This window comes from Homarus americanus, unplaced genomic scaffold (genome assembly GCF_018991925.1).
Source record: "Homarus americanus isolate GMGI-L3 unplaced genomic scaffold, GMGI_Hamer_2.0 scaffold367, whole genome shotgun sequence".
In the NCBI taxonomy this organism is placed as follows: Eukaryota; Metazoa; Arthropoda; class Malacostraca; order Decapoda; family Nephropidae; genus Homarus; species Homarus americanus.
Genome location: NW_024743709.1, coordinates 3,080,034 through 3,107,646, shown reverse-complemented (window position 1 = coordinate 3,107,646; position 27,613 = coordinate 3,080,034). Strand labels below are relative to the sequence as shown.

Here is a 27,613-nt window from a genome sequence, read left to right as displayed (position 1 = left end):
AGTTGTGTGTAGGTGTACAATATATCAATACATGCTCATGTGTTACTACTTATTAGCACAGTATATTTCTGCATGGATGTGTACAGTTAACCAACATCAGGGACCATATTAATATTGTATTCAAAACCAAACACTAGATGCCATGTTAGTACACACCAAACTTAACATCAGGCCTCACTCTAAACTGACCTTACCTGGGGGTCACATGAGACTGTCAAGAGAACTACTATAACACTATGTTGCCTCTCACTGATTACATTCAACCCAATGGAAAATATGTTCAAAGTGCAACACAAATATACATAAAAAATCACACTAATCCAATATCCTTTCATTTCTTCATTAATCCAGTTGAGTATCTTGGAATCATATTCATCCATTATCCTAAGATGGGCTTTAATATAGTACAGTATCCTAATACAGTATATGTAACATCAATTATCTTAGTACAATGCCTCAATTCTCCTGTACAGTATTGTAATACCTCATTTGTCAATATCCAAGTGCAGTTCCTCATTAATTAGTATTCTATCACCTAAATTATCCATTATTTTAGTACATTATCTAATTCATTTGAGTGTATGATTTAATTCTAGTACTGTACATCATTTATCCAGTATTCTTACACCCATTTATTCATTATTCTACAGGGGCAAATTCAGGAATATCAAAAGGGGGGGGGGGTGTCCAGTCCAAGTTTTGGTAGGGGGAACGTGGCAAGCACAGTGAGCCCATGCAGCTGGAGGGTTTTGGGGGAGCTGTAAGCCCCTCCCCCCCCCAGATTTTTTTTTTTTGAAACCTGACCAACATCATGGGAATTTTGAGGCCATTTTGAAGCCATGTGCACTTGGTATACAAAAATGCCTGAGTATAATACTACAATAAAGAAAAAGCATTGACATTTCCTGATGAAAAGGGGGATCCGGACCTCCAAGACCTCCCCTGGATCTGCCCCTTTTCTAGCACTGTACATAATACCTCAATTACCCAATATTGTAAGTCTTATTCTCTATTTTATCATCTACCTTCCCCATGTTCACATTATCTGTATACTCCACTGTGACATACTGTCAAGGAGGTTCAAGTGGTGCCAAAATAATCATTCTGGCTTCTCACTGTGTACTGTATGTGCAGAAGATAATTGCCATGTGTGGCACTTTAGTGTCATATGTAAATAACCCTATGTAATAATGTTCAAGTAACTGAAACTCATTACCTACCTGGGTATTGGCTTGTATATCTGCAGTTTCTCCTGTATGAACTTAATAATAGTCTCAAACTATGAGTGATAAAAATTAATGGTCAGCACTACCTACTTAGAGCGCTTCTTTACTCGGTGGTGGTGGGTGTAGCTTTAATTACTCAGAACTGTACATATCTAGATTCTCAAGGTGCGGATGTAATGTTTTTCCTGCTAACTTTGAGTCACGAGAACATACCTAGTATTAGTGTGCTTTCATGAGTAAGATAAGTTCTCACATCTTCAGCTAGGAGAAAGAGTTATCATATGAATCCTTGAGAATCCACGACTAGGACTGCATCTGTGTCCTTGCATCTATACTTGGGCTGGAGTGCCTGGATAAATCAAGGATTATGCTCAACCAACTGCAGTGTTAAAACAAGAGGTACCTTGTAAATGGTGCTTTTCATAGCAGAAAAGCACACTGGTCTACCTGTGAGAATTAAAAAACAGCCAGAGATGCAATGCTAACTGCATGTAGTGCTGTAAGTGGTCAAGTGTAAATAACATGAGAATCGGTACCCTGTAGAGGAAGGGAGAGAATCTGGCTTCATATTACCTGAAGGATGATGTGCCTGAAGGCTTCTGGGTGGCCACCGCCCCAGGGGGTGACCCTCAGGGTGGCAGAGGCAGCACGCATGAGGAAGGGCAGCGTGAAGCAGAATCGCCGTTCCCAGGGGTTGCGTGCATGGGAAGCCTAGAGAGGGACACAACCCGTCCGGTAACCCACAAAGCACTGCAATGTTTAACACCTGCCACGTCTTAATGACAACCTCTGCACGTGCTTCCCAGAAAAACTTTGGAGTAGATAATGGGATATGAAAACTAAACTTTTTGTGAAGATATCCATGAAAGTTATATCTATACAGAACAGTATATATTAATGGAAGAAAAATCTTTTAAACCTTGTGAACTACAGTATAACCTTCAAGCTATACAGTATATGTAAAGGACTTCACTTCAAGGAAATTGTTGAGAACCAGGCAAATTTAATCTCCCATATGATATGCCTGTTGAAGTGATTCTGTTTTACATGCATTCAGATCCCAGTTACTTGATATTCATCCCCACATGTGCAGTGAAGAGGTGGTCTTTAAGGCTTGGCATGTGTGAGTTCTAGCGTGACAGTGGTGTGGATGGTCAGCCAGGGTGAGGTAAGGGCCACCACAACACATCAGTAACACGCCAGCACTGACTACAAAAATAGGCAGTTACTGTACCAGGAAATAATTACTGTACAGTCTACTCAGGAAGAACACTTAGAAAGGTCAACAAGATAATGACTGAGAGGATTTCCAGGGTATAGAAGCATTTGTTATAATTTCTGCACCACTAGAGTATGACCTGCCAGGGATATTTATACCTGGGTTAAGTGATTATATGGCATTTGTGTAACTGGTCATCTTAAACAAGCTGATCTACTAAGATTACCTGACAACTAAAACTGCCAAATTTACTTCAATTACTTGTTTCTAGGCACAGGATGGTAAGAATACAAATTGAAGATATTACTGGAAGTACAGTACACAATGGAACAAAAGGGTTGTACTGCAATGAAAAACACAGGCAAAAGTTAAACGAAAAAGTCCATGGAGTTTTGGGGTCAATTAATAAAACACAGGATTATCGGTAAGTATCAAATGAAAAACTATTCAAATTAAATCAAAAGTAATTTTAAAGTAATATCTTTATATATTTTCAGGGGTAAATGATCTGAGTAAACATACTTGATATAAAAATATAAATTGGAAAGTAATAGTCACAGAGTTTATCTTGAAGAGGAAATTTATACAGTATATTGTATAAAAAAAATTATGGATTACAAATAAGGAAATAATATTATAGATGGTGAAGAATTGCCCAAAAATATCAACAAATGAGAAGACAATGAAAGAGAATAAGTGAAAATGCCAACAGAATTAAGTTTGGATGTCAATAGCCGGTAATTTGTAGCTATTGTACTCTAATTTACGGGCTCCAACGGCCAAGGCTATTTGCACCATTCCACCTCTCTGTTAATTTTTACAACTGTATATTAATGTAAATTATACCATACGTATTGAAGTACGCAGCGCAATAAGAGACACCTCCATGGTCAGTTTCACAATTATTAGCTTTAAGGCATCATCAACCACAACAACACCACATGACTTACACTAGAGACAAGTATGTATAGCTGTTAAGACAAATACAGTTCCTGTTTTAGCAGTTTCGGTCAAACCTGCGAGTGCCGATATGTTGGTAAATGTCAGGGTATTACAGTTAAATCAGGTAGGGTGTTTGGGACATGGCCATTTAGGACAAAATTGCAAAGCATCAGGGTCATTAGGCCAGCACGTTTGAATCCTAGGGAGGCAAGGTTAGGGCAAAGTAGTTAAAGACCACAGTTCTCGTGAGTCCCTGTAATTGGGGTCACAGTTTGAGGTCACTAGTCATTGTCGCCATTGTTCGGGTGCCATAAGATTTGGCACTTGCTCAAAAGACTTCACGTAGTTCTTGGCACTGTCGTTAAAGTGTCCTGGGGTAGTTATTATCACCTATCGTTAAGAGTTACAGCAGTTATTGTCTAGGTCATTACAGAGCTAGTTAAGGCCAACATTGTTTATAAAGGCCACAGTTCAGTAGTTTAACACAAAATCACTTCGTCAAATCAGTAAAGAATAGGGTTGTTAAAATCCATATAGCTCAAGCCAAGGTCATTAGAATCCCAGTAGTTAGGAGGAAAGTCATTAGAGCCTTCGTACAGTTCAGAGACCAGAAGAGTCCCAGTAGTTAAGTGCCAGTAATTAGAGCCCCAGTAGTTAAGAGTGCCAGTAATTAGAGCCCCAGTAGCTAAGAGTGCCAGTAATTAGAGCCCAGAAGTTAAGAGTGCCAGTAATTAGAGCCCCAGTAGTTAAGAGTGCCAGTAATTAGAGCCCCAGTAGTTAAGAGTGCCAGTAATTAGAGCCCCAGTAGTTAAGAGTGCCAGTAATTAGAGCCCCAGTAGTTAAGAGTGCCAGTAATTAGAGCCCCAATAAATAGGTCAGGTGAAGGTCATTTTGGCTCCAGTAGTTTCGGTAATATCACGGTCATCAAAGTAGCCATAGTTAGGGATAGGGTCTTTAGAAAACTAGAAATTACAGCCAGGGTGATTAGTGTCATTAATTAGGGACGAGGGTCATTTAAAATGCCAGGAAATAGAGGAGGTAGTTAGCGTACCCGAGTAGTTTGCACTAGGGTACTGTAGTTAAATTGCCAGTTTATAGTCAGGGTCTTTTAAGAATGACAGTAGTTAAAAAGCCAATACTGTAGTTAGAATCAGGGTTGTTAATGCCAGTAGTTAGATTCAAGGTTGTTAGAAAAGAGAGTAATTTGAACCAGGGTCGTTAGACAAGCCATTAGTTAGAATCAAGGTACAGTAGTTAGAAAAGCCATTAATTAGAACCAGGATCGTTAGAAAAGCCAGTACGGTAGTTATATTTGAGATAGATAAGCCAGTAGTTAGAATCAAGGTCGTTAGACAAGCCACTAATTAGAATCAAGGTTGTTAGAAAAGCCAGTAGTTAGAATCAAGGTTGTTAGAAAAGCCAGTAGTTAGAATCAAGGTCGTTAGCGCCAGTAGTTACCTCGGGCTGTCACGGGGGAAGAGGGGGTACAGGATCACGCCGCCGTACAGTCTACCTCGGGAGTCGTTCCTCCTTAAGACTCACACTGAGGTTCGGATCAATCTCCCGCTCCCCCCAGCTACCTATCTATGTCTGTACCTTCATGGCTTTCTACCCATCTATCTATCAACCTATCTATCTATCTACCTCGCTACTCCACTCCTATTCCCAGCTCTTTCGTCGCTGGGTTCAGAATATTTAAAACACAGTTGGAAATGAAAGTTTTAATCCATTTTTAAATTATTAACGGTTGAAAAAATGAAAATATTTTTAAATTTGACCACGGAATAAAACATTGAAAAAAAACCCATTGAATAACCAACGGGCGAATTTTTTTTTTAATGAATGGACAACCGATGAATGACTTAAACAATATCCCAGTCGACATCATACCTGCACGGCACCTATCATACACATACACTGTGTACTGTATAAGGTTACATGTACATATTATACAACAGGGGTTCTCAACCAGGGTGGAATTTCCCCCCTCAGGTTTTCAGGGGGGGGGGGGAACTGATACTAATATGGAAAAAATAAAGGATTTTCAGTATTATATGCATATTATTTGGAATGCACTTTTTGAGGCAGACAATCTTGGAAAGGAGGGGGAATGACATTCTGACATATGGTGAAAGGGGTGCATGGGGCAAACAAGGTTGAGAACCACTGTTATATAAGATGTACATACGGACACAGCCACAGTTCACCTCACCAGTGGCTATGACGTATGTTTACCGACTCCATCCACCGCTCCGCCCCAGACCTCTACACCAGTCCGCTTGACGTTTCCCCTTAAATGTCAACAAGAGAAATTATGTGAGGATATTTTAGCTTCCTTTTTTTTTGGTGCTGCACCTCATCTAAACTCCCGGCGTCATATACACTCACATCTGTAATTACGGCGATTATTTAACGTTAATACTTTTGAAAATTCTATTTAAGTAACAGCCTGATTATAAGAGTTTTATTACAGCACACACCCTGTACATGATAGGTGGTGGGGATAATTAACACCGACTGATGGTTCAAGACAACACCAAGGAACATTGAGGTCCTCGTCAACACCTCCGTTGATCCAGTGGCAGAGCATCGGGTTATTCGTGGTGACAACAGTTGTGTCCACCTCATCATCAACGCATATGGGTCACGGGATAACAATGGTTAGCTAACTTGATGTCATCTCACGCCGCGCACCACAACAAAGGTGTAATCCCAAGCTTATCTCCACACCTTTATGTATAAAAACGTTCAGGGTTTCCTACGATGGGGGAGGGGTGGGGTGGCTGTCCGGGCACACAAACACAAGCCCATACAGAGCACAAAGTGTTCATAATATCAAGTTTTATACCCAACAACATCTAAGAACTTCGGTGCTCGCTTTTGACAAAACTCCTTAACATCCTTGATATCTCGACCAATACAAGGATTAAATCACCATTACCATACATCTTTGCCTGTTACAGAGGTCAATTCGCATTTCCTTTTTCGTTTCCTGTACTTGCCTTTATGGGATAATATTTTACCTCTACTTAATAAACCAGTAATCATCTACTTCTCAGTGTTTGTGTTGGTTACATTACTGTACATGGGTGATACAGTCTACCGCTACCAGGGGGCAGAGCAGGGTTGTGGCTCGTCTCTCATGATGGCTGTTGTTCTCCACCAATAGTTTACTTATCTTCAACTCAGAGGAGGAGGGCGTCCCAAATCGACGTCCTTTTCCATCCACATAACTCCCCCAGGGATGGTCATCTTCCTGTGGCGTCTGTCTCGTGTCTCACAGTAGCTCAAGTCAAAACTGCCACACAGTATTCAAAACTCCAAAATTTTTACTCTAAAATTATCACCACTCAACACTCGTCTACAAACAGCACTACATGCCAAAGTCACCACAAGCAAACTAAACATACTCAAAGCAGATCAAAGCCTTTGGCATATACGGTATTATACGCCATGACCAACAAGCCAAAATGAAGCCTCAGCCAACCCAGGAAAGCCAAAAAAGACTCGTAATTATAAAAAAAAAAAAAAAAATCAGGCAATGAATGAGTCCAAGACATAACTCTTCCTAAAGCATTTGGAGGAAGGGAGAAACACAAGCTTTAAACACACACCGACCGTTCTTATCCGCCAGTGACGCGTGATGGCGGGAGTTAGCTAACGTCTTGGACTCACTCATTCACGCGTTGGCAAGGACTTGGGGTGTTAACTCTCCAAACAACATCATCGTTACGTTTTTTCTCAAGGTCAAAACTGGTTACCGTGTTCACAAATATCAAAGCTGAGGATGATCGGAGGCGAGAAAAATATTGGCGACGATTATTTTACTCTTGGCATCGCTCGTCGGAAGAAAACAACAACACTGAAATGATAAAACATAACCCAAAACACATCGATGAAGTCAAGTTATCACCGCTTCCTTCAGCTCACAGATGAAGGATAATATTTTGAAGTCAATCACTCAAGAGGGATCCTACGGCGTATCAAGAACCAATGGAACCCTGGAAGATAATTAGGAAATTAATTGGGTCCCTGGATATCCAATACACCAATGGGCGCCTGAGGACCATGGTAGGAACTCCAGGGATACGCTGAGGTATTTCAAGAGATTCAGGCGACGTGTTTCTAGTTTTGTGCTCACACTCACTCGCTTTACTACCAAATGAACTATAAAAAAAGGACAATATATAACGCTAAAACTCATTATTAGTTCCAATGTCTTATGCGATTGTGGATCTTCCGGGATTTTAGACGCCAGTGAAAATAAAGAGAGTTCAAGACATCCATGAAATATCTAGTGTCGTGGAAACCATTTTGATATCTGTATACATTATCAATCTTAAGGCTGGGGTGTGGCAATGATGATGATGATGAGGAGGAGGCGGAGGATGATGATGATGAGAATGAGGAGGCGGAGGATGATGATGATGAGAATGAGGAGGCGGAGGAGGAGGATGATGATGAGAATGAGGAGGCGGAGGAGGAGGATGAAGAGGATGAAGATGATGAGAATGAGGAGGCGGAGGAGGAGGATGAGGATGATGAGGGGAGGAAGATAATCTGTCTCTGTACCTCTGTGGTTAGTAGAAGGGAGGGAAGGGAATGAATGTAGGGTAAAAAAAAAGAGGGGAGAAGTTAATTCTTATCGTTTCTGGACAAGACAGAGAGAGAGAGAGAGAGAGAGAGAGAGAGAGAGAGAGAGAGAGAGAGAGAGAGAGAGAGAGAGAGAGAGGAGAGAGATAAGGTGGGAAAAACCTGACTCACTCTCACCATCCCCTGTGGCTGATGGTGGTGGTGAGGGACGAAGGAAGAGTCGGTTCCTTATCACTCCCTCTGGCTAGAGGTGGGGAGGGAGTGACAGGGGAGGAAGTGGGAGTTCTCATCGCCCTTGTGGTTTGGGGTGAGAAGGAAGTGGTGATAGTGAAGGGTTGGTGAGAAGAGGGAGTGGTGATAGTGAAGGGTTGGTGAGAAGTGGGAGTGGTGATAGTGATGGGTGGGGGAGAGGGAGTAGTGATAGTGATGGGTGGAGGAGAGGATGGAGTAGTGATAGTGATGGGTGGAGGAGAGGAGGGAGTAGTGATAGTGATGGGCGGAGGAGAGGAGGGAGTAGTGATAGTGATGGGTGGAGGGGACACAGGGCTACCAACAATGATGGGTGTTCATATTATCGCGTTGTCTTAAGCCAGTACTGACCCCTGAAAACAACGGCTGATGATAGTTTTGGGTCTTGCTCTCGCTGACTACACGTCCCTGTTCCCTTGTCAGCCTTGAGTACCCAGGGCACGCGACAACGAGAGACCCACGGACCTTAAATACTTGGATGACGCGGACATCCTGGTGTAGGCGGTCTCAGAGTGACAAGACTGGCTGTATTATACTAAGCGGCCGTCGCGACTTTGAAAAGTATATTATCCGGGTAAATAAGACGCTGACTGATGACAGGGGCACGAACGCGTGTCTTGCAGTATTCTGGGTAAAACCGCACTAATCCGTATCTTAACCTCGTAATAAGACGATGGTTCAACAGGGGGGATGTGAACGCTGGTCTCGCGAGTACAGTACTTAAGGCACAGAGTAACGCCAACAAGTCTACAGACAGACTGACAGAAAGCACCACCATGCACAGTACCAAGCAGAAGCGTCATGCAGGAGCCATGCAGAGGGGGAAGGGGGGTGAGGTGTGCGGTGACTTGCCTGCATGACATAGTGAATGACAGCTTGAGGGTCTCCGCCCCCTAGAGGCGTCGACCTGAGGTAGAGGACAAATAGTTGCATGACCACCGCCAAGGAGAAGCACAGTCGCCTAGCCATGGCACAGCGCGCCGAGAGTGCCTGCAACACCACACTGTTCACTACCACCACACTGTTCACTACCACCACCCTAACACCACACTGTTCACTACCACCACCCTAACACCACACAGTTCACTACCACCACCCTAACACCACACAGTTCACTACCACCACCCTAACACCACACTGTTCACTACCACCACCCTAACACCACACAGTTCAACTACCACCACCCTAACACCACACTGTTCACTACCACCACCCTAACACCACACTGTTCACTACCACCACCCTAACACCACACTGTTCACTACCACCCTAACACCACACTGTTCACTACCACCACAACACCACACAGTTCACTACCACCACCCCTAACACCACACTGTTCACTACCACCACCCCAACACCACACACTACCACCACCCCAACACCACACTGTTCACTACCACCAACTACACTGTTCACCACCCCTAACACCACACAGTTCACTACCACCAACTAACCACCACCACAGTCACTACCACCACCCTAACACCACACTGTTCACTACCACCACCCTAACACCACACTGTTCACTACCACCACCAACACCACACTGTTCACTACCACCACCCAACACCACACTGTTCACACCACCCCCAACACCACACAGTTCACTACCACCACCCCAACACCACACTGTTCACTACCACCCCTAACACCACACAGTTCACTACCACCACCCCAACACCACACTGTTCACTACCACCACCCTAACACACACACATTCACTACCACCACCCCTAACACCACACTGTTCACCACCAACCCAACACCACACTGTTCACTACCACCACCCTAACACCACACTGTTCACTACCACCACCTAACACCACACTGTTCACTACCACCCCTAACACCACACTGTTCACTACCACCACCCTAACACCACACTACACTACCACCCCTAACACCACACTGTTCACTGCACCACCACCCCTAACACCACATTCACTACCACCTCCCTAACACCACGTTCACTACCACCCCAACACCACACTGTTAACCACCACCCTAACACCACAGTCACTACCACCACCCCTAACACCACACACTGTTCACCACCACCACCCTAACACCACACTGTTCACTACCACAACACCACACTGTTCACTACCACCACCTAACACACACACTACCACCACCTAACACCACCACACCACCCTAACACCACAGTCACCACCACCATGTTCACTACCACCCCTAAACACCACACTGTTCACTACCACCACCCTAACACCACACTGTTCACTGCCACCACCCTAACACCACACTGTTCACTACCTAACACCACACTGTTAACACCACACTGTTCACCCCCCCCAACACCACACAAGCTCTCTGTAACACCACAATCTGTCTCTTTATCCACTAACACTCTTTCTATCGCTATTCTCTGTCTCCTTATATTTATCATACTCCACCAGGTACTCCTTCAAACCTCCTCTTCCTTTCTCCTTCTGTCTCTCACCCACTCCGTCAACCCTTCCTTGTTCCTTCTGTCTCTCACCCACCTGTCAACCCCCTTCCTTGTCTCCCTTCTGTCTCTCACCCACTCCGTCAACCCTTCCTTGTCTCCTTCTGTCTCTCACCCACTCCGTCAACCCTTCCTTGTCTCCTTCTGTCTCTCACCCACTCCGTCAACCCTTCCTTGTCTCCTTCTGTCTCTCACCCACTCCGTCAACCCTTCCTTGTCTCCTTCTGTCTCTCACCCACTCCGTCAACCCTTCCTTGTCTCCTTCCCTATCATAACCCCCTCCCTCCCTCACCCTCTACCCATAACCTCACCCAGACAAGGCATAAGAACCTCATAACACGCTGATGAACAAGTAGACATTGCCAGCAGTACTATAGTTGGCACCACCCACCCACCAACCCTCCCACCCACCAACCCACCCACCCACCAACCCACCAACCATCTACATCATACACACAGCTAAAAATATGTAAACAATGTGACCCTGTTAACACCTACGATCATTTATACACAGTCATATACATGTATCTATCAGTGTGTGTTAAATTAATGCTGTTAGATAAAGGTTTTCTGTTATATCTGTGTTGAGTCTTCCTTTTGCCCATCCCTGGTGGCTCGACTCTGCCTGGGTGTTATCTTATCTCAGGTATATATCCCTACCTCACTACTTGGCTTTATGATGTGTACATACTTCTCCCATACATACATATACGCATATACAAAGACCTCATTATCACACATACACAAACCCACCCATATATCCCTCCCTCTCACTCAAACACCCCCCCCACACACACACACACACATAATACCTCCCCAACACAAACAAGATACAAAAACTAACACGTATTGCACTAAAAAAAAACAAAAAAGTCTCCCTAAACACTACAAACACCACAGCAACAACACAACAATTCTGCTACAGTATACAACACTCACAAAATACAATAGATACACAATCACATAATAAAACACACAGGTAAGAGACAGGATTAAGGTAAAGATTTGGGTTCCTTAAGAGTTTAAACCTAATATAAACACGTAACTGGAGTGTGAACCAGTTAGTGGAGTAGCCGGAGTTATGAAATATAGATATATACTCCAATATACACGTATAGGTAGACAGAAAGCTTAAAATGTACCTATATATAAAATTATAGGCAGACAGAAAGCTTATACCCACATATATAAACACAGGTAGAATGGTACTATAACACGGCATGGTATTGGACAACAGGTAGATAATTAGCCATGTTACCTGGGGAGGAGGAGGCGGTGTCTATGCTTATAATGGTCGAAGGGGAGGGGGAGGGGAGGGAGAGGGGTTGTCCTAGGCTTGGTGACACACACAGCTCACTGTACTGAGTGCTTGATTCATGCACCTGGAGAGAGGAGGGTGAGGGGAGGGAGGGGAGGAGGGAGAGAGGGGAAGGAGAGAGAGAGGGGAAGGAGAGAGAGAGAGAGAGGGGGAAGGAGAGAGAGGGGGGAAGGAGAGAGAGGGGAAGGAGAGAGAGGGGGAGGGAGAGGAGGAGGAGGAGGGATGGAGGAGGTGAGGGAGAGAGAGGAGGGAGGGAAAGTGGAGGGAGGGAGGAGGTGTGGTGGTGAGGGAGGAGGGGGGTGGGTACATGGTGTGTGAGGGAGGGAGGGGGATGTGGTACATGGTGTGGAGGAGGAGGGGAGGAAGTACGTGTGAGTGTCAAGAAAGGGAAGGGAAGGGGGGAGGGAGAGAGGAAGAATGGGAGGGAGGGAGGGAGTGGTAGTGTGAGTTTTAAGTGAGGGGAGTGTGTGGGAAGGCGAGGGGGGGGGTCAGCTAATTACCAGGAGGGGGTATTTAAAACTCTACACAAAACTTAATTTTTAGTAATAAAGGATAATACTATGTTTATCATGCTTCTTCTTTCCTTCCTTCTATCCCTCTGTTTACCATCATGCTCCTTTTTTCCTTCCTTCGTTTATCATTATGCTCCTTGCTTTCTACTTTCTACCATGCTACTTTCCTTACACCTACATACATAAAACTTTCCTTATAAAGTACTTTCTTACTTTCCTTGTTACATTCGCTCATCATCACCATCATCATCAATCACCATCACTACCATCATCACCATAACCATCATCACCATCCCACATCACCATAACCATCATCACCATCCCACTGTCAATCGGGTCACTGTCAATCGGGTCACTTTCCATCGGGTCACTGTCAATCGGGTCACTTTCCATCGGGTCACTGTCAATCGGGTCACTTTCGTCTGGATAAATAATCAAATTTACTGTTACTGTAAAAAATATACAGTATATCTAAATTCCGGGACAATAAAAGTTTATATGCACGACTTTCTGGGTAAATAATTCAAAGTACAGTATTATTGTAAGAAATTATTTAAACTTTCTGGGTAAATAGTTCCAATTTATATGACCGTAATAATTTATATATATATATATATATATATATATATATATATATATATATATATATATATATATATATATATATATATATATATATATATATATATATATATATATATTATATATATATATGTGTGTGTGTGTGGCTATATAAATTGTTTGTATTCTTATTGCCAAAATTTATATAAGTAACGCTGGCTTAAAAAACGCTTTCAAAATGCAAATTTCAGTATACATAAACTACCAAATTTCTGTATATTTTTATCTCCTGTGTATTATGTATTGAAGACAAAATATAAACACATACTTTTATATTTAATTTACGTTGAAACTTCCAAATTCTCATTTTCTCAAACTTTTTATTTATAGGATTCAGAAAAAGATTAAGAAAATAATTAAATGAATATACACACGAATTCTAGTGTAAATACTTAATCATTCACCAAATTATACATACGTTATGATTATGTATTAGTGAGTCTCTTAACGTAATCATCATTATTATCATCATCATCAATCATCATCATCATCAACCATCATCATCAACCATCGTCGTCATCATCATCAACCGTCGTCATCATCATCATCATCAACCGTCGTCATCATCATCAACCACCATCATCAACCATCGTCATCATCATCATCAACCGTCGTCATCATCATCATCAACCATCATCATCAACCATCATTATCATCATCAACCATCGTCATCATCAACCATCGTCATCATCAACCATCATCATCATCAACCATCATTATCATCATCAACCATCATTATCATCATCAACCATCATTATCATCATCAACCATCCTCACCATCGTCATCATCATCAACCATCATCAACCATCATCATTGGCCACGCTTGCGATACACTGCCTCCGTCTCCTTGACTACGTGAAAACTGGATTCATTTTACCAAGACTAGCGTGTAGCGTCGCCTAGGCTGGGCCAATGACAACACTGGACTGTTTAGATTTGAGTCACGAATGGACCAATCACAGGAGGAGTCGTGTACCTCTGTTAGAACACGACAGAAGGAAAGGGAGAGGGAGCGAGAGAGAGGGAGCGAGAGAGAGAGAGAATGTGTACAGTATGTGTGTGTGTGTGTGTGTGTGTGTAAGTATCGTCAAGTACATCTGGAATGGCAAATAGGTATGTCTGTATTGGTGACGCACGTGAATTTACATGTGTTGCGTGCAAGGCCACAGACGGCTGCACGTGCGTGGCCCCCACACAAACACGCCCACATCATCATAAATCGGTGGAGTTGACGTCAGTAAGTCTGTAGGAGGGGGGGGGAGTAGTGACAGGGCGGAGGAGGAGGGAAGCGATAGGGAGGAGGAGGAGGAAAGAGGAGGAAGGACAGGGAGGAGGAGGAGAGGAGGGAAGGGGAGGAGGAAGAGGAGGGAAGGACTGGGAGGAGGAGGAGGAAGAAGAGGAGGAAGGAAGGGAGGAGGAGGAAGGAAGACAGGGAGGAGGAGGAGGAGGAAGACAGGAGGAGGAGGAGGAGGGAGGAAGTGACAGGGAGGAGGAGGGAAGTGAGAGGGAGGAGGAGGGAAGGATAGGGGGTGGAGGAGGAGGGAAGGACAGGGAGGAGAGGAAGAGGAGGAAGAGACAAGGAGGAGGAGGAGGAGGAAGGAAGGAGGAGGAGGAAGGAAGTGACAGGGAGGAGGAGGAAGTGACAGGGAGGAGGAGGAAGGAAGTGACAGGGAGGAGGAGGGAAGCGACAGGGAGGAGGAGGAGGAAGAGGAGGAGGGAGGAAGGGACAGGGAGGTGGTGGAGGGAAGCGGCGGCAGGGCGGTGGTGTTGTTGGCGTTCTTCAAGGCGCGGTGCTATCGATTGCACTATTTCTGACCCCTCTCCAAACACTCCCTTATGCTAAATGGTCATAAATTACTCACTGCAGCATAGGTATTGGCTACTACGGTATTATTATTATTATTATTATTATTATTATTATTATTATTATTATTATTATTATTATTATAATTATTATTATTATTATTATTATTATTATTATCAAAACAAGTAAAGTAACGTAGCATTTATTAATAAATATTTTTGGCATTTTTCTAATAGTTTATTTTACAGAACAAACACAATTTACTTCCCTTGCATTAATTCTTATACCTTAGGTTGAGTTAAAGATTTCCCTCCTAGGACACACCTGGCCACGGTGAGTCATCTTAATTAAGGTAGAGTCATATGCACCAGTGTCCGCCATCTTTGTCTAGAAGGAAGGAAGGAAGGGAAGGAAGGGAGGAAGGGAGGAAGGGAAGGAGGGTGGGAAGGAAGGGAGGAAGGGAAGGATGGGAAGGAGGATGGGAAGGAAGGGAGGAAGGGAAGGAGGGTGGGAAGGAGGATGGGAAGGAAGGGAGGGAGGGAAGGAAGAGAAAAATACCGATAATATCATTCCCTTAAACTGACCCCCAGAAAAAAATACTCTCGCACCCTATTTAATTAACACTCCTGCCACACCTGTCTCACACACACACACACACACACACACCTTAGGTCATCTTTCTCTCCAAACGGGGCGACACGACGACAGAGAGAACACACAACTACTATAGTAAAAAAAACCTCCATATAACGGACTGATGGACAGGGCAGTCCGTTATATGGGAGAGAGAGAGAGAGAGAGAGAGAGAGAGAGAGAGAGAGAGAGAGAGAGAGAGAGAGAGAGAGAGAGAGAGAGAGAGAATCTTCCCAACGTCACCAGTTAAGCGAGGAAAAAAATGGTAAAATCAATGAATGGTTGAGAAAAACGACTTTGGGGAGGGATTTATTTATTTTTTCGCAGGAGGGTCGAGAAAGTGGAGGTTTATTCTTTTCGTTTTTTTTTCCAGGGGGATTAGTTTATTTCTTTTGGGGGGGAGGGTGGAGGAGGGGAGAGAGGAGAGGGGTGGGAAGGGGGATTATTATGACAGTTACGGATTTATCACTTTTATGGCATTTCTGTTGGCGTAAAAAAAATGGAAAAGAAAAATATAGAATTAATCAAAAAAAAAGAACAGGAAAAAAATACACAAGGAAAAAAATCTTGAGTAAATAGCATTTTGTCTCGAGGGGAAAAAATATCACATGAAAAATATTTATTATATATTAGAATTTTTTGGGGGATTATTATTACAGTATGATGCTAGAGAAGACAGGTAGAAGATATTAATTGTTATTTTATTTATTAGATTATATTACCTGGAATAGAGAGCCATGCGTTGTACATGGTTTTAGTTAAGGAGTTTGGTTAGTGTTTTAAAATGTGTGAATGTGTGTGAATGTGTGTGTGTGTGTGTGTGTGTGTGTGTGTGTGTGTGTGTGTGTGTGTGTACGTGTGTTCAAGGTCAATACCACAAAACAGCGCCAGCACGGGTACTCAGTATCGACAGACAGGCGTTCTCCTCTCTTCACCTCATCCTGAGAGACAAGCTATATACCAGACGAACGATCGCCAGTCTTCTGCCTGCCCTGGCGCTCTTTTATGGTACGGACCCGTAAATATAGTGTAGTCTGCCCTATATTAACCCCTTGAGTACGATGTCATCATACTCAAGGGGTTAAATCATCGTACTCAAGGGGTTAAATCATCATACTCAAGGGGTTAAATCATCGTACTCAAGGGGTTAAATCATCGTACTCAAGGGGTTAAATCATCGTACTCATGTAAGTTAAATCATCGTACCTATACAAGAAAATTCATCGTACCCAAAGGGTTAAATCATCGTACTCAAAGGTTAAATCATCGCACTAAGGTTAAATCATCGTACTAAGGTTAACCACTGTACCTGGCATAAGTTAAACCATCACCTAAGGGGTTATATCATCGTACCTGGCGTTAAAATCATCGTACCTGAAGGGGTTAACCATATCACACTCAAGGGGTTATATCCTCGCACTAAGGTTATATCATCGTAACGGCGTTAAACAGGCCAAAATCTCTGTAATATATCGGTGACATCTCACAGCATACTCCAACTATATACAAAAAAAGGTATACTGTATTCGCATATATTTAACAGCATGTGAGAGAGAGGGGAGTGAGAGGTGGGGGAGGAGGTGAGAGGTAAGGGGAGAGCAAAATGACAGGGTTAAGGGGAGAGGGAGAGGTGAGGGAGAGTGAGAGGCAAGGGGGAGAGGGGAAAGGGATAGGGTTAAGGGGAGAGTGAGAGGGGAGGGGAGAGGAGAGGAGGGGAGGAAGAGGAGAGGTGAGGGGGGAGAGGAGAGGAGGGGGAGAGTGAGAGGTGAGGGGGGAAAGGAGAGGTGAGGGGGAGAGTGAGAGGGGGGGGAGTGGAGAGGTGGGGGGCAGAGGAGAGGTGAGGCATGGGGGGGGCATTTTGCAGAGATACCCAGGGAGACGAAGCAGTAGACAGCCAGGACCCTCCACACCCAAGCACTGGTGAGACACGACACAGAGGCGTATACCGTCGTCAGCGCTCCTGTAGTAGGGAGGACAAGAGAGAATGGGTGAGTACTCTTGTTAGCTGGAAGGAGGGATGGATGAGAGAGTCGGTGAATGGGTGGATGGATGGGTGGATGGATGAGTGGATGGGTGAGTAAGTGGGGTACCTCTCTTTGTATCAACACCTGTACCTGTCCCTTGTACCAATATACCTGTCACTATATATTTAGAATTAACACCATCAACACAAGCACTCAACACTCCCACCCCACTAACTCGGGTCGATCGATGATGACCTAGAACTCGATAAGTTCACAGTCACAAGACACTGCTGGGGAGGGGGGAGGGGAGTGGGGGAGGAGGAAGGCGTGTGCCGATGGCCTGCTTGAAGATTCTCCTCTGTCTCAGCAGGAGGCCCGGGGGAAATAACCTTTTCTAGTACGTTAAAAGTCAACTCACACCGATAGGTCACGGAAAGAGAAGAAGAGAACAAGAGTGAGAGAATAAAAGAGAAATCATGACACTGACTTACCGTGAGAAACATCCATCAGGTCACTGGGTCATTTCTAGTCATCTAATTTAAGTATAAAACACAAGTGACCTATTCCCACAAGGTGACAATATCTTCTAACGACTGGTGGGAGCGAGCGAGCCTCTTGGTAAACTGTCTCCACTAACACCAAACATCTTCACTACGGGGACGCCGCCACTTCACAGATAATATCAGGACGGGAGTTATAATTTTCGTTAACAATAAAATAAATATTCGTCCCATGTGGTGGGGTTTTCATAATCCCAAGTGACGTCAACCGACTTAAGATCCGGATTTATTATAGGAGTCAGCGTAACACACAGACACACCACCTCGTTCTGACTGGCTGGCTGACGCGATAAGAACATAAAAAAAATCGATTCACCATTACTTATGCAACTAAAAATAACAAAACGAGATATCAACAAAAAAACAAAATCAAAAGCTCCTAAAAAATTCATATCAACGTAATTATTGTTTTAGTGCGAAGTGTCAACACTAGATTCAGGACCACATTACGAAATTCAGAATGAGGACAGCGTTATGTTATTCTCACAGCACAGTAGTTCCAAGTTAGTGTCAATGGCTTCTGTGTTTATTAGTTCATATATTAGGCTACCATTTGTGTCTATCATTGTCGCTGTGTTTACTTAGTGGTATAATGAGAATGTTTAGAGGTCTCTTTATGTCCTGATGGTGGTATTACTGTTTTTCTTCATCTCTCTCAGTTACTTTCTCTCACTGTCTCTTACTTCCTCTCATTCTCTCTAACTCTCTCTCACTCTTACTTTCCCTCATTCTCTCTAACTCTTCCCCATTCTCTCCAACCCTCCCTTCGTCTCTCAGTCCATCTCTCCCTCATTCTCTCTAACTCCTCATTCTCTAACTCTCCCTCATTCTTCCAACCCTCCTTCGTCTCTCTCAAATCATCTCTCCCTTATTCTTTCTCTAATCTCCACCCTCCTCAATTCTCCACTTGCTGTCTCGAAACCAACCTCCTCACCTTTTCAATCCCCTGTTTCCTCTCCTCCTCCTTCACCCTCACCTAACACTCTCTCTCTCACCTCCTCACCCTCCTCCCTCCCTCACCAGGTCAGGAGGCTTCACACACCTCGCAAGGGTTCACACATTAAGTACCTAATACCTCTCAGTTACTCGTGTCGTGTACCTCAGCCGGAAGAGATTATCTGCTCTGCCCTAGTGACACATGGTGAACGCCTGGATGAGTGATACATGACACGTGGATGAGAGTAATGACACGTGGATGACAGTAATGACACGTGGATGAGTGATACATGACACATATAGATAAATGACATGAAAGAATGAATGTTAAATTACACAAATACAAGAGTGAAAGAGTGTGTGTGTGTGTGTGTGTGTGTGTTTAAGAGACTCACCAAAGCTCTGAGTGATCCATATGCCGAACATATCTAGGTGTAGGAGCGACTTGTAACAGGACTCCCCGGCGCGGTGGTTCATGAAGAGGTGGTAGATGGTGGAGCCGACCCAGGGACTCACCGTGGACACCAGGTGCGTCCACGGCAGCAGCGGCACCGTGATGTCCGTCCACGGCAGTAGCGTCCTCCACCACACCAGGATGTAGAGCATCGGCACACCTATAGAAGGGCAAGCAGGTATTAATTAAGAACCAAGGTTAGGGTAAACTAGGTGACGGATTTGGTTAGGATTGATGCTTTTAACGGTAGTGTAGGACCTCTGATTGGGGCTGTAACGTCCTATGCCACACCTGGAGGAGGAGGGGGGAAGGGGAAGGGGGAGGAGGGGTAGAAGGGGTAGGAGGGGTAGAGGAGGAGATGTCAGGATTTCTCAGAAGTGTAGAATAAGCATATAAAAACTGGTAGAATTCTTATGGTGAACACTGATGTATAGGTGCGTAGGGGGGGATTGATGTGTCGGTGGGGGGGGGAGGGAGGCAGGAGGGTGAGGGAGGGAGGTGGAAGGAGTGCAGGAGGAAGGTGAGGGTGAGGACAGACGTGACGTTGAAACTTGGACTAAAAATATCAGATGATAACACTGTCACGTAACCTGCCCAAGGGGTAGTAGGGAGGAGGAGGAGGAGGAGAGGTGAGGAGGAGGGAGAGGTGAGAGGGGAGGAGGAGAGGTGAGGAGGAGGAGAGGAGGAGTAGGGGAGAGGGAGGAGGGGAGGAGGAGGGGTGAGGAGGAGAGGTGAGGAGGAGAGGAGAGGAGGAGGGAGAGGTGAGGAGGAGTAGGGGGAGGAGTAGGGAGAGGAGGGAGGGAGGAGAGGGAGGAGAGGGAGGGGAGGGGGGAGAGGGAAGGGAGGGAAGAGGAGAAATAGGAAAGGGAAGAGGGAGAGGGAAAGAAGATGGGTGTGAAGAGAGGGAGAGAAGAAAGATGTAGGTGGGGGGGGGGAGGTGGGTGGGGGTGAGAGGTAGGTGGGGGGTGGAGGTAGGTGGGGGGGGTGGAGAGAGGTAGGGTGGGGGGTGAGAGGGGTGGGGGGGTGAGGTAGGTGGGGGGTGGGGAGGGGTGGGGGGGAGAGGTAGGTGGGGGGGGTGGAGGAGGTGGGGGGGGTGAGGGGGTGGGGGTGGGTGAGGGGTGGTGGGTGGGGAGGCAGGTGGGGGTGGAGGTAGGTGTGAGAGGTAGGTGGGGGGTGAGGAGGTAGGGTGGAGAGCAGGTGGGGGGTGAGAGGCAGGTGGGGGAGAGGTGGGGGTGAGGGGGAGAGAGGTAGGTGAGAGAGGCAGGTGGAAGAGAGGCAGGTGGGAGGAGGTGGGGCAGGTGGGGTGAGAGGCAGGGTGTGGGGCAGGTGGGAGGTGAGATGAGTGGGGGTGAGGAGAGGCAGGTGATGAGAGGCAGGTGATGAGAGGGGGTGACAGAGGCAGGGTGGAAAGGAGGCAGGTGGGGAGAGAGGGGTAAAGAGGGGTGGAGGAGGTGAGACAGGGTGGGAGAGTGCAGGTGGGGGGTGAGAGGCAGGGTGGGGGTGAGAGGTAGGGTGGGGGTGAGAGGCAGGTTAGTGGGCAGGAAGATGGCAGAGGTGAGAGGTAGAGTTCGATAAGGGAAGAGAGGAGGGGAAAGGAGAGAGGAGAGGAGGGGAAAGGAGAGAGGAGAGGAGGGGAAAGGAGAGAGGAGGGAAAAGGAGAGAGGAGGGGAAAGGAGAGAGGAGAGGAAGGGGGAGAGGAGGGGAAGGGAGGGGGAAGAACCTATATCTGATGCTTCACCACCTGCATACACCTTGCCTTCCCCTCACCTCTCCCCTGGGTGTACGGAGGTGTTATTGATGTAGCCAGAGTGGTTCAACATTTTATCCTCACTTAAAAGTTTCAGGGACAAGTACAGGTACAGATAAAGATACAGACAATAGGTACATGTTATTATATCAAGGTGGGAGAGAGATAGAGAGGTTGAAGCATCCGGCCAGACAGACGGTCAGACTCTCTCTCTCTCTCTCTCTCTCCTGCTATTGTTAAGTGTTTAAGTGTGACTGTACCTCCACCACCACAGCTTGTATGGCTTCCCTACCACCAACAGCAAATACCACGACACACACACACACACACACACACACACAGCAAAAGGTTAGGGCAGGTCAGGTGTGTACTAATCCATACCAATGCCTGAACAACCACACAAGGCAACCAGCTGGAAGTAGACTACAAGTTACTGAAGTGAAATACAAGTACAGTACTCTACAGCCCATCACCTACAGGGACACTACTGAGGGTCTATTATCTTCACTATTACAGTGTGGCGGTGGGTCATGAGGTAACTAGAGGGGGGGGGGGGTGAGGAGGGTAGAGAAGGGGGCAGGGGAGGGGGGGGGAGGGGATGAGGAGGGGGCAAGACAAGCAATTATATCCACACATACTAGATTGGGTTTAACTGGTCCTATACCCGAGGGAAATCGGTCTCAGTCAACAAGAGACCCGCCACAACACAAGGTGGTGGTGGTGGTGGTGGAGGAGGGGGCCACGCAACACAGCAACATTGATCCCATTGCAGTTTGGGTCGAGTCTCACGTAAGCGGTGGTTGCACTCCCTTGGCGCCACACCGTAGATTAACATTGTTGGTATTTTGAGTACGCTGTTGGTATCTTGAGTACGTGTTTTGGCATCTAGAGTACGTGTTTTGGTATCTTGAGTATATTGTTGGTGTGTTGAGTACGGTGTTGGTATCTTGAGTACATTGACGACCCCTTGAGTACGACACTAACTGAGTACGATAAACCAATCCTTGAGTACGATAACTAAACGTCTAAAAATAATTAATTAACTAAAACATTAAAAAAACTATAAAAAAAGTATTTATTTAAACTAGCCCAACTAATTAACGTTTAAAAATAACAACCAAATTATCAAACACTATAATTATCTTACAGTATATCTAATTAAGGTAACAATAATCATCTCTAGGTGTAATTATGACTTCATGTTATTTTAATTAGTTTCTTCTTTTTCTTTACCTTTTAAATCAACAGGTTAGGTTAGGTTAGGTTATAGTAGGTTAGGTTACAGTAGGTTAGATTACAGTAGGTTAGATTACAGTAGGTTAGATTACAGTAGGTTAGGTCACAGTAGGTTAGGTTACAGTAGGTTAGGTTACAGTAGGTTAGATTACAGTAGGTTTGGTTACAGTAGGTTAGGTTACAGTAGGTTAGGTTACAGTAGGTTAGGTTACAGTAGGTTAGGTTACGTTAGAAATTTTTTACCATAAGAATCTTGACGAATTTAAGCCGCCTCCTCTCTCTCTCTCTCTCTCTCTCTCTCAAAGTCCAATACTAATTAACACAGGTGAGATAGAGGTAGAATTCTTCGTCTCTCTGTTTACCTTTCGACACGCAAACACCGAATTTGTTGGTGCGGATTAATGGTCCACACGAACACGCACTGTACAGCTATATAGTGTACACTCCGACGACAGCTTGTACCCGAAGCTTCTGGCTAAAACTGTAACTTTGTGGTAAATAAGGGAAGGTTAGGTGTAGGTAGGTTTAAGGGTAGGTTGGGGGTAAGGTAGGTTTAAGTGTAGGTTGGGGGTAAGGTAGGTTTAAGGGTAGGTTAAGGGTAAGGTAGGTTTAAGTGTAGGTTAGGTTAGGAGTAAGGTAGGTTTAAGGGTAGGTTAGGTTAGGGGTAAGGCAGGTTAAGGGTAGGTAAGGTTAGATTAGGGGTAAGGCAGGTTAAGGGTAGGTAAGGTTAAATTATGGGTAAGGTAGGTTAGGTTAGAGGTAAGGCAGGTTAAGGATAGATTAGGGGTAAGGTAAGCTAGGGGAAGGTTACGTTAGGGGTAAGTTAGGTCTATGGATACGTTAGGTTAGGGGGTAAAGTAGGTTAAGGAAAAGTTAGGTTGGACTGGTGGTAGACTAAGTTAAGTTAGGTCATGTTTAGAGCACAATTAGGTACAACTGGATTCCGGGAAAGTAAGATTACGCTAAACTCTAGAATCATGGCGTCTAAACAACTCCCTAATACACAGGACCTTCTCGCTGAAAATGGTGCCCATCACATAAGCATAGCCGCTGTTATTACCCTTATTATTACACATGACCATTACAAGACCACTGTAATTTTCTCGTTATGCGTAATTACTGCTCACAAACAGATCCATTACCGTTATCTGGGGGCCTGGGGATAGGATAAACTGTCATGCATTAAATGGAAAAAAATGCCTGCTTGTCATGATTACCGTACGCTACCAAACATAATACTTGTGTCGTTACTCCCAGGAAATAATTATCGTACTTAAGAGGGTAAAATTGACGTACTCGTAGGGATTATTACACAAGGATGATACAATATTTCCAAGTAAAGATCGTATACAAAAAGAGTGTTTGTGAATTATCGTACTAATACTTTTAGAATTATATACCGTCGTACAACACAATAATCGTACATCAACGAGCATCACACACACACACACACACCACCCCCTATGTGACCAATCATCGTACTTACAAAACACACTTCATTGCTTACCTTGTCATAAACACACACCACCAACACCCACAACAACACCACCACCACCCCTCCCACCCCCTAGCCACCCACACACTGCCCACCTAGTTATTATATCACCCACACCCCTAGTTATTATATCACCCACACTGCCCACCAGAGCCCCTCCGCCATGCCACCACCACCACCACCAATTTATCTCGTCGTGTCGTCAGGAAGGAAGGGGAGTCAAAGAGGAGAGAAGGGAGGAGGGGGGGATGGGGAAGAGGTGAGGGAAGGGGGAGGGGGAGAAGGCAGTAATAGTAGTTTAAAGCCTTTCATTGAGTCCAGACCGACATGATTGAAAAATTGCTCAGTCAAGTACGTGTAACATGAACCTGTTGGCCTCGATTCTCAGAGAAACTTAAGAATGTTTTGTTTTTTTGTTTTTTTGTTTTTTTTTTGGGGGGGAGGGGAGCTTTTGTTGTTATGTATTTGGATGTATTTTACTGACTCTCTGTTTAGGTTAGCTTAGGTTAGGTTAGGTCTGGTTAGGTTAGGTCTGGTTAGGTTAGGTCTGGTTAGGTTAGGTTAGGTTAGGACTACACCTCCACCAACTCTTCCCTTTCCTTCTCCTCCACCATCTCCTCTTCCTCCTTCACCACCACCTCCACCTTCTCTCCGTCACAGCTCCAGTCAGTCAGTTGGAGGATCTCTCACATTACAATTCAGAGGCGAAAATTTAAAGGCGTAAGGAAGTTTAAGAATCTATCCTCGCCTCGTAAACTTTTAAGACGGGTAAGTTTGATACATTCTCGCGGCCCCACTTAAGAGGATAAATTATGGACACAACTTAGAAAATTTATCACGAGTCGTAGCTTAAGAGTCAGTCAAGTCAGTCAAGTCAGGAAGATGATATTCAGTCAGTCAGGAAGATATTCAGTCAGTCAGTCAGTCAAGTCAGATAGCTTATATAAAAATCCTGGAAAGAAAGTCATGGGGACAAAATTTACTTGCAAATACCTTTAAAACACCAATTACTGTTGTATGCCTTCTCACCCTCACCCTCCCCCTCCTCTTCACCCTCCTCCTCCTCCCCCTCACCCTCCTCCTCTTCACCTCCTCTCTTCCCCTCACCCTCCTCCTCTTCCCCCTCCCCTCCTCCTCTTCCCCTCACCTCCTCCTCTTCCCCCTCACCTCTCCTCTTCCCCTCACCCCTCCTCCTCTTCCCCCCTCACCCTCCTCCTCTTCCACCTCACCCTCCTCCTCTTCCCCCCTCCCTCCTCTTCCTTCACCCTCCTCTTCCCTTGCACCTCTCTTCACCCCTCACCCTCCACTCCCTCTTCACCCTCACCCTCCTCTTCCTCCACCCCTCTCCTCTTCACCCTCACCCTCTTCCCCTCACCCTCCTCCTCTTCCCCTCACCCTCCTCCTCTTCCCCCTCACCCTCCTCCCTCTTCCCTCACCCCTCTTCTCTTCCCCCTCACCCTCACCCTCACCCTCCTCCTCTTCACCCCTCCCACCCTCCTCCCTCTTCACCCTCCCCCCCCTCCCTCTTCACCTCCTCCTCCTCCCCTCACCCTCCCTCCTCTTCCCACCCCTCACCTCCTCCTCTTCCCCCTCACCCCCTCCACCCCTCCCCTCCCCCCCCCACCCTCCCCTCCTTCCACCCCTCCCCCTCCTCCTCTTCCCCCTCCCTTTCCTCATCTTCCCCCTCCACCCCTCCTCCCCCTTACCCCTCCTCCTCTTCACCCTCACCCTCCCTCCTCCTCTTCACCCCTCCCCCTCCTCCTCCTCTTCTCCCTCCCCCTCCTCCTCCTCCTCACCCTCCCCCTCCCCCAAGCTCTACCACCACACAGGTCATCTCGCCCCCTCTCGTCAACTACAGTGAGTGATGCACGTGTGGATTAATATTCTCCAAGTAAACAAAATCATCAAAAATAAAATAAATTGGTCCTGACGACTCAATTAAGTACCACAGAACATTATGGCCACACCTACTGCACTGTAACCCGACACAGAGAGAGAGAGAGAGAGAGAGAGAGAGAGAGAGAGAGAGAGAGAGAATGAATGAATGAATGAATGAATGAATGAATGAATGAATGAATGTCTTTCCTGTACTCGTTCTCTATACACTTTTTTTTATACCCCGTTCTCCCCCTCTTTACCATTTCCTTCTCACTCTTGCGGTCTTGTCTCCTTAATCCCTCCCCCCCACAACATAAGAGGGATGGACAGATAACAGTATTAGTACAATGAATTTATTTTAATCCCTGGACTAGAGTCGTTCCCATTGGTGAGAAAATACAATATGTTTCTTCACCTTTCCTCCCACTCCTATTTTTTTTGTTTATCCCTCTACCTCCTACTGTCCTTCCCTTTGTCCACACACACACACACACACACACACACACACACACACACACACACACACACACACACACACACACATTATCATCACGCCTCACGTTACCGCAGTGCACGAGTGAAGCAGTAATATTAATCTCCGAGTCATTCTGATATTACAGTAGTCGTGAGGAAGCCATTATTATTATTCCTTACGTTCCTTTACAATCTTCTATAACATATCAGTGTATATCTTAGGTAAATATAATTAAAAAATTGTCTTACTATCATCTCGATCTATGTATAGTCAAGATTGGTATAATATCAATGTGCTTTTGAAAACTATTAGTAGTAGTAGTATTGTAAGTAGGAGCATTGTAAGTAGGAGCATTGTAAGTAGTAGTATTGTAAGTAGGAGCATTGTAAGTAGGAGCACTGATACAGTACAATACATTACTACTAAGCCTTAAAGTGAACAAGGAGGCACTGCACTCGACTGTCTTCCTTTCCCCCAACTGTACAATTAGGTACCGTACACAATCACGCCTGGAGGTGCCCTGGGAACGAACCAACAACCTTTAAGAACACGAAGCGAGCGTTGTATCCACTCAGCCACAGCATCCTCCATCACTGTCTCTTTAAACTACAGTGGTCGAGGAAATTGATTATACAACTGTCTGCTTTATACAGAAATTCACTCCATTAATACTACAATAATTGGATCACCTGAACATTAACCCTCCCTAGAGTTAACCAAACCTACCCACCCCCCCCCAAAAAAAAATAGTGTTATGGCCAGTTTATGGTTAATGTTGAGGTAAAATAAGCTACATTAACCATACCTAACGCTATTCAGGGGGAGGAGGGTTAGGTTAAGTTAACGCTAGTGTGGATATATATATTCAGGTGATCCCAATAGTATAGTAAAACAAGCTGCTGACGACCATTCTAACCTAACGCCATGTTAACTATCTGAATAATGCATCCTGTTTGCTACTTGACGGGGAGGGGGAGTAATTTCTACCCACCGGAAGACTGGAGTAATAATGAATGTGGCTCTGGGTCTGTCTGGTAGGTATCTCTGTCTGTCTGTTAGGTATCTCTGTCTGTGTCTGGTAGGTATTCTGTCTGTCTGTCTGGTTGGTTGGTATCTGTCTGCCTGGTAGGTATCTCTGTCTGTCTGTCAGGTAGGTATCTCTGTCTGTCTGTCTGGTTAGTATCTGTTTCTCTGTCTGTCTCTCTGTCTGTCTGGTAGGTATCTCTGTCTGTCTGTCTGTCTGTCCCTCTCTCTCCCTCCGTATCTCGCTATCTCTGGTA

At 45.2% G+C, this 27,613-nt stretch overlaps 1 protein-coding gene across 1 annotated transcript in view; it reads right to left on the bottom strand.

The window, feature by feature from the left end:
• Nucleotides 1–27,613, bottom strand: part of LOC121877444 (progestin and adipoQ receptor family member 4-like) — a 64,024-nt gene that overhangs the window by 8,757 nt on the left and 27,654 nt on the right. The window contains exons 2-6 of the mRNA XM_042383209.1: nt 19,444–19,662; nt 17,444–17,548; nt 12,848–12,951; nt 9,082–9,219; nt 1,800–1,937 (exon numbers count right to left, since the gene is read on the bottom strand). Coding sequence (XP_042239143.1) covers nt 1,800–1,937; nt 9,082–9,219; nt 12,848–12,951; nt 17,444–17,548; nt 19,444–19,662 — 704 coding nt within the window. The remainder of the gene's footprint in view (nt 1–1,799; nt 1,938–9,081; nt 9,220–12,847; nt 12,952–17,443; nt 17,549–19,443; nt 19,663–27,613) is intronic.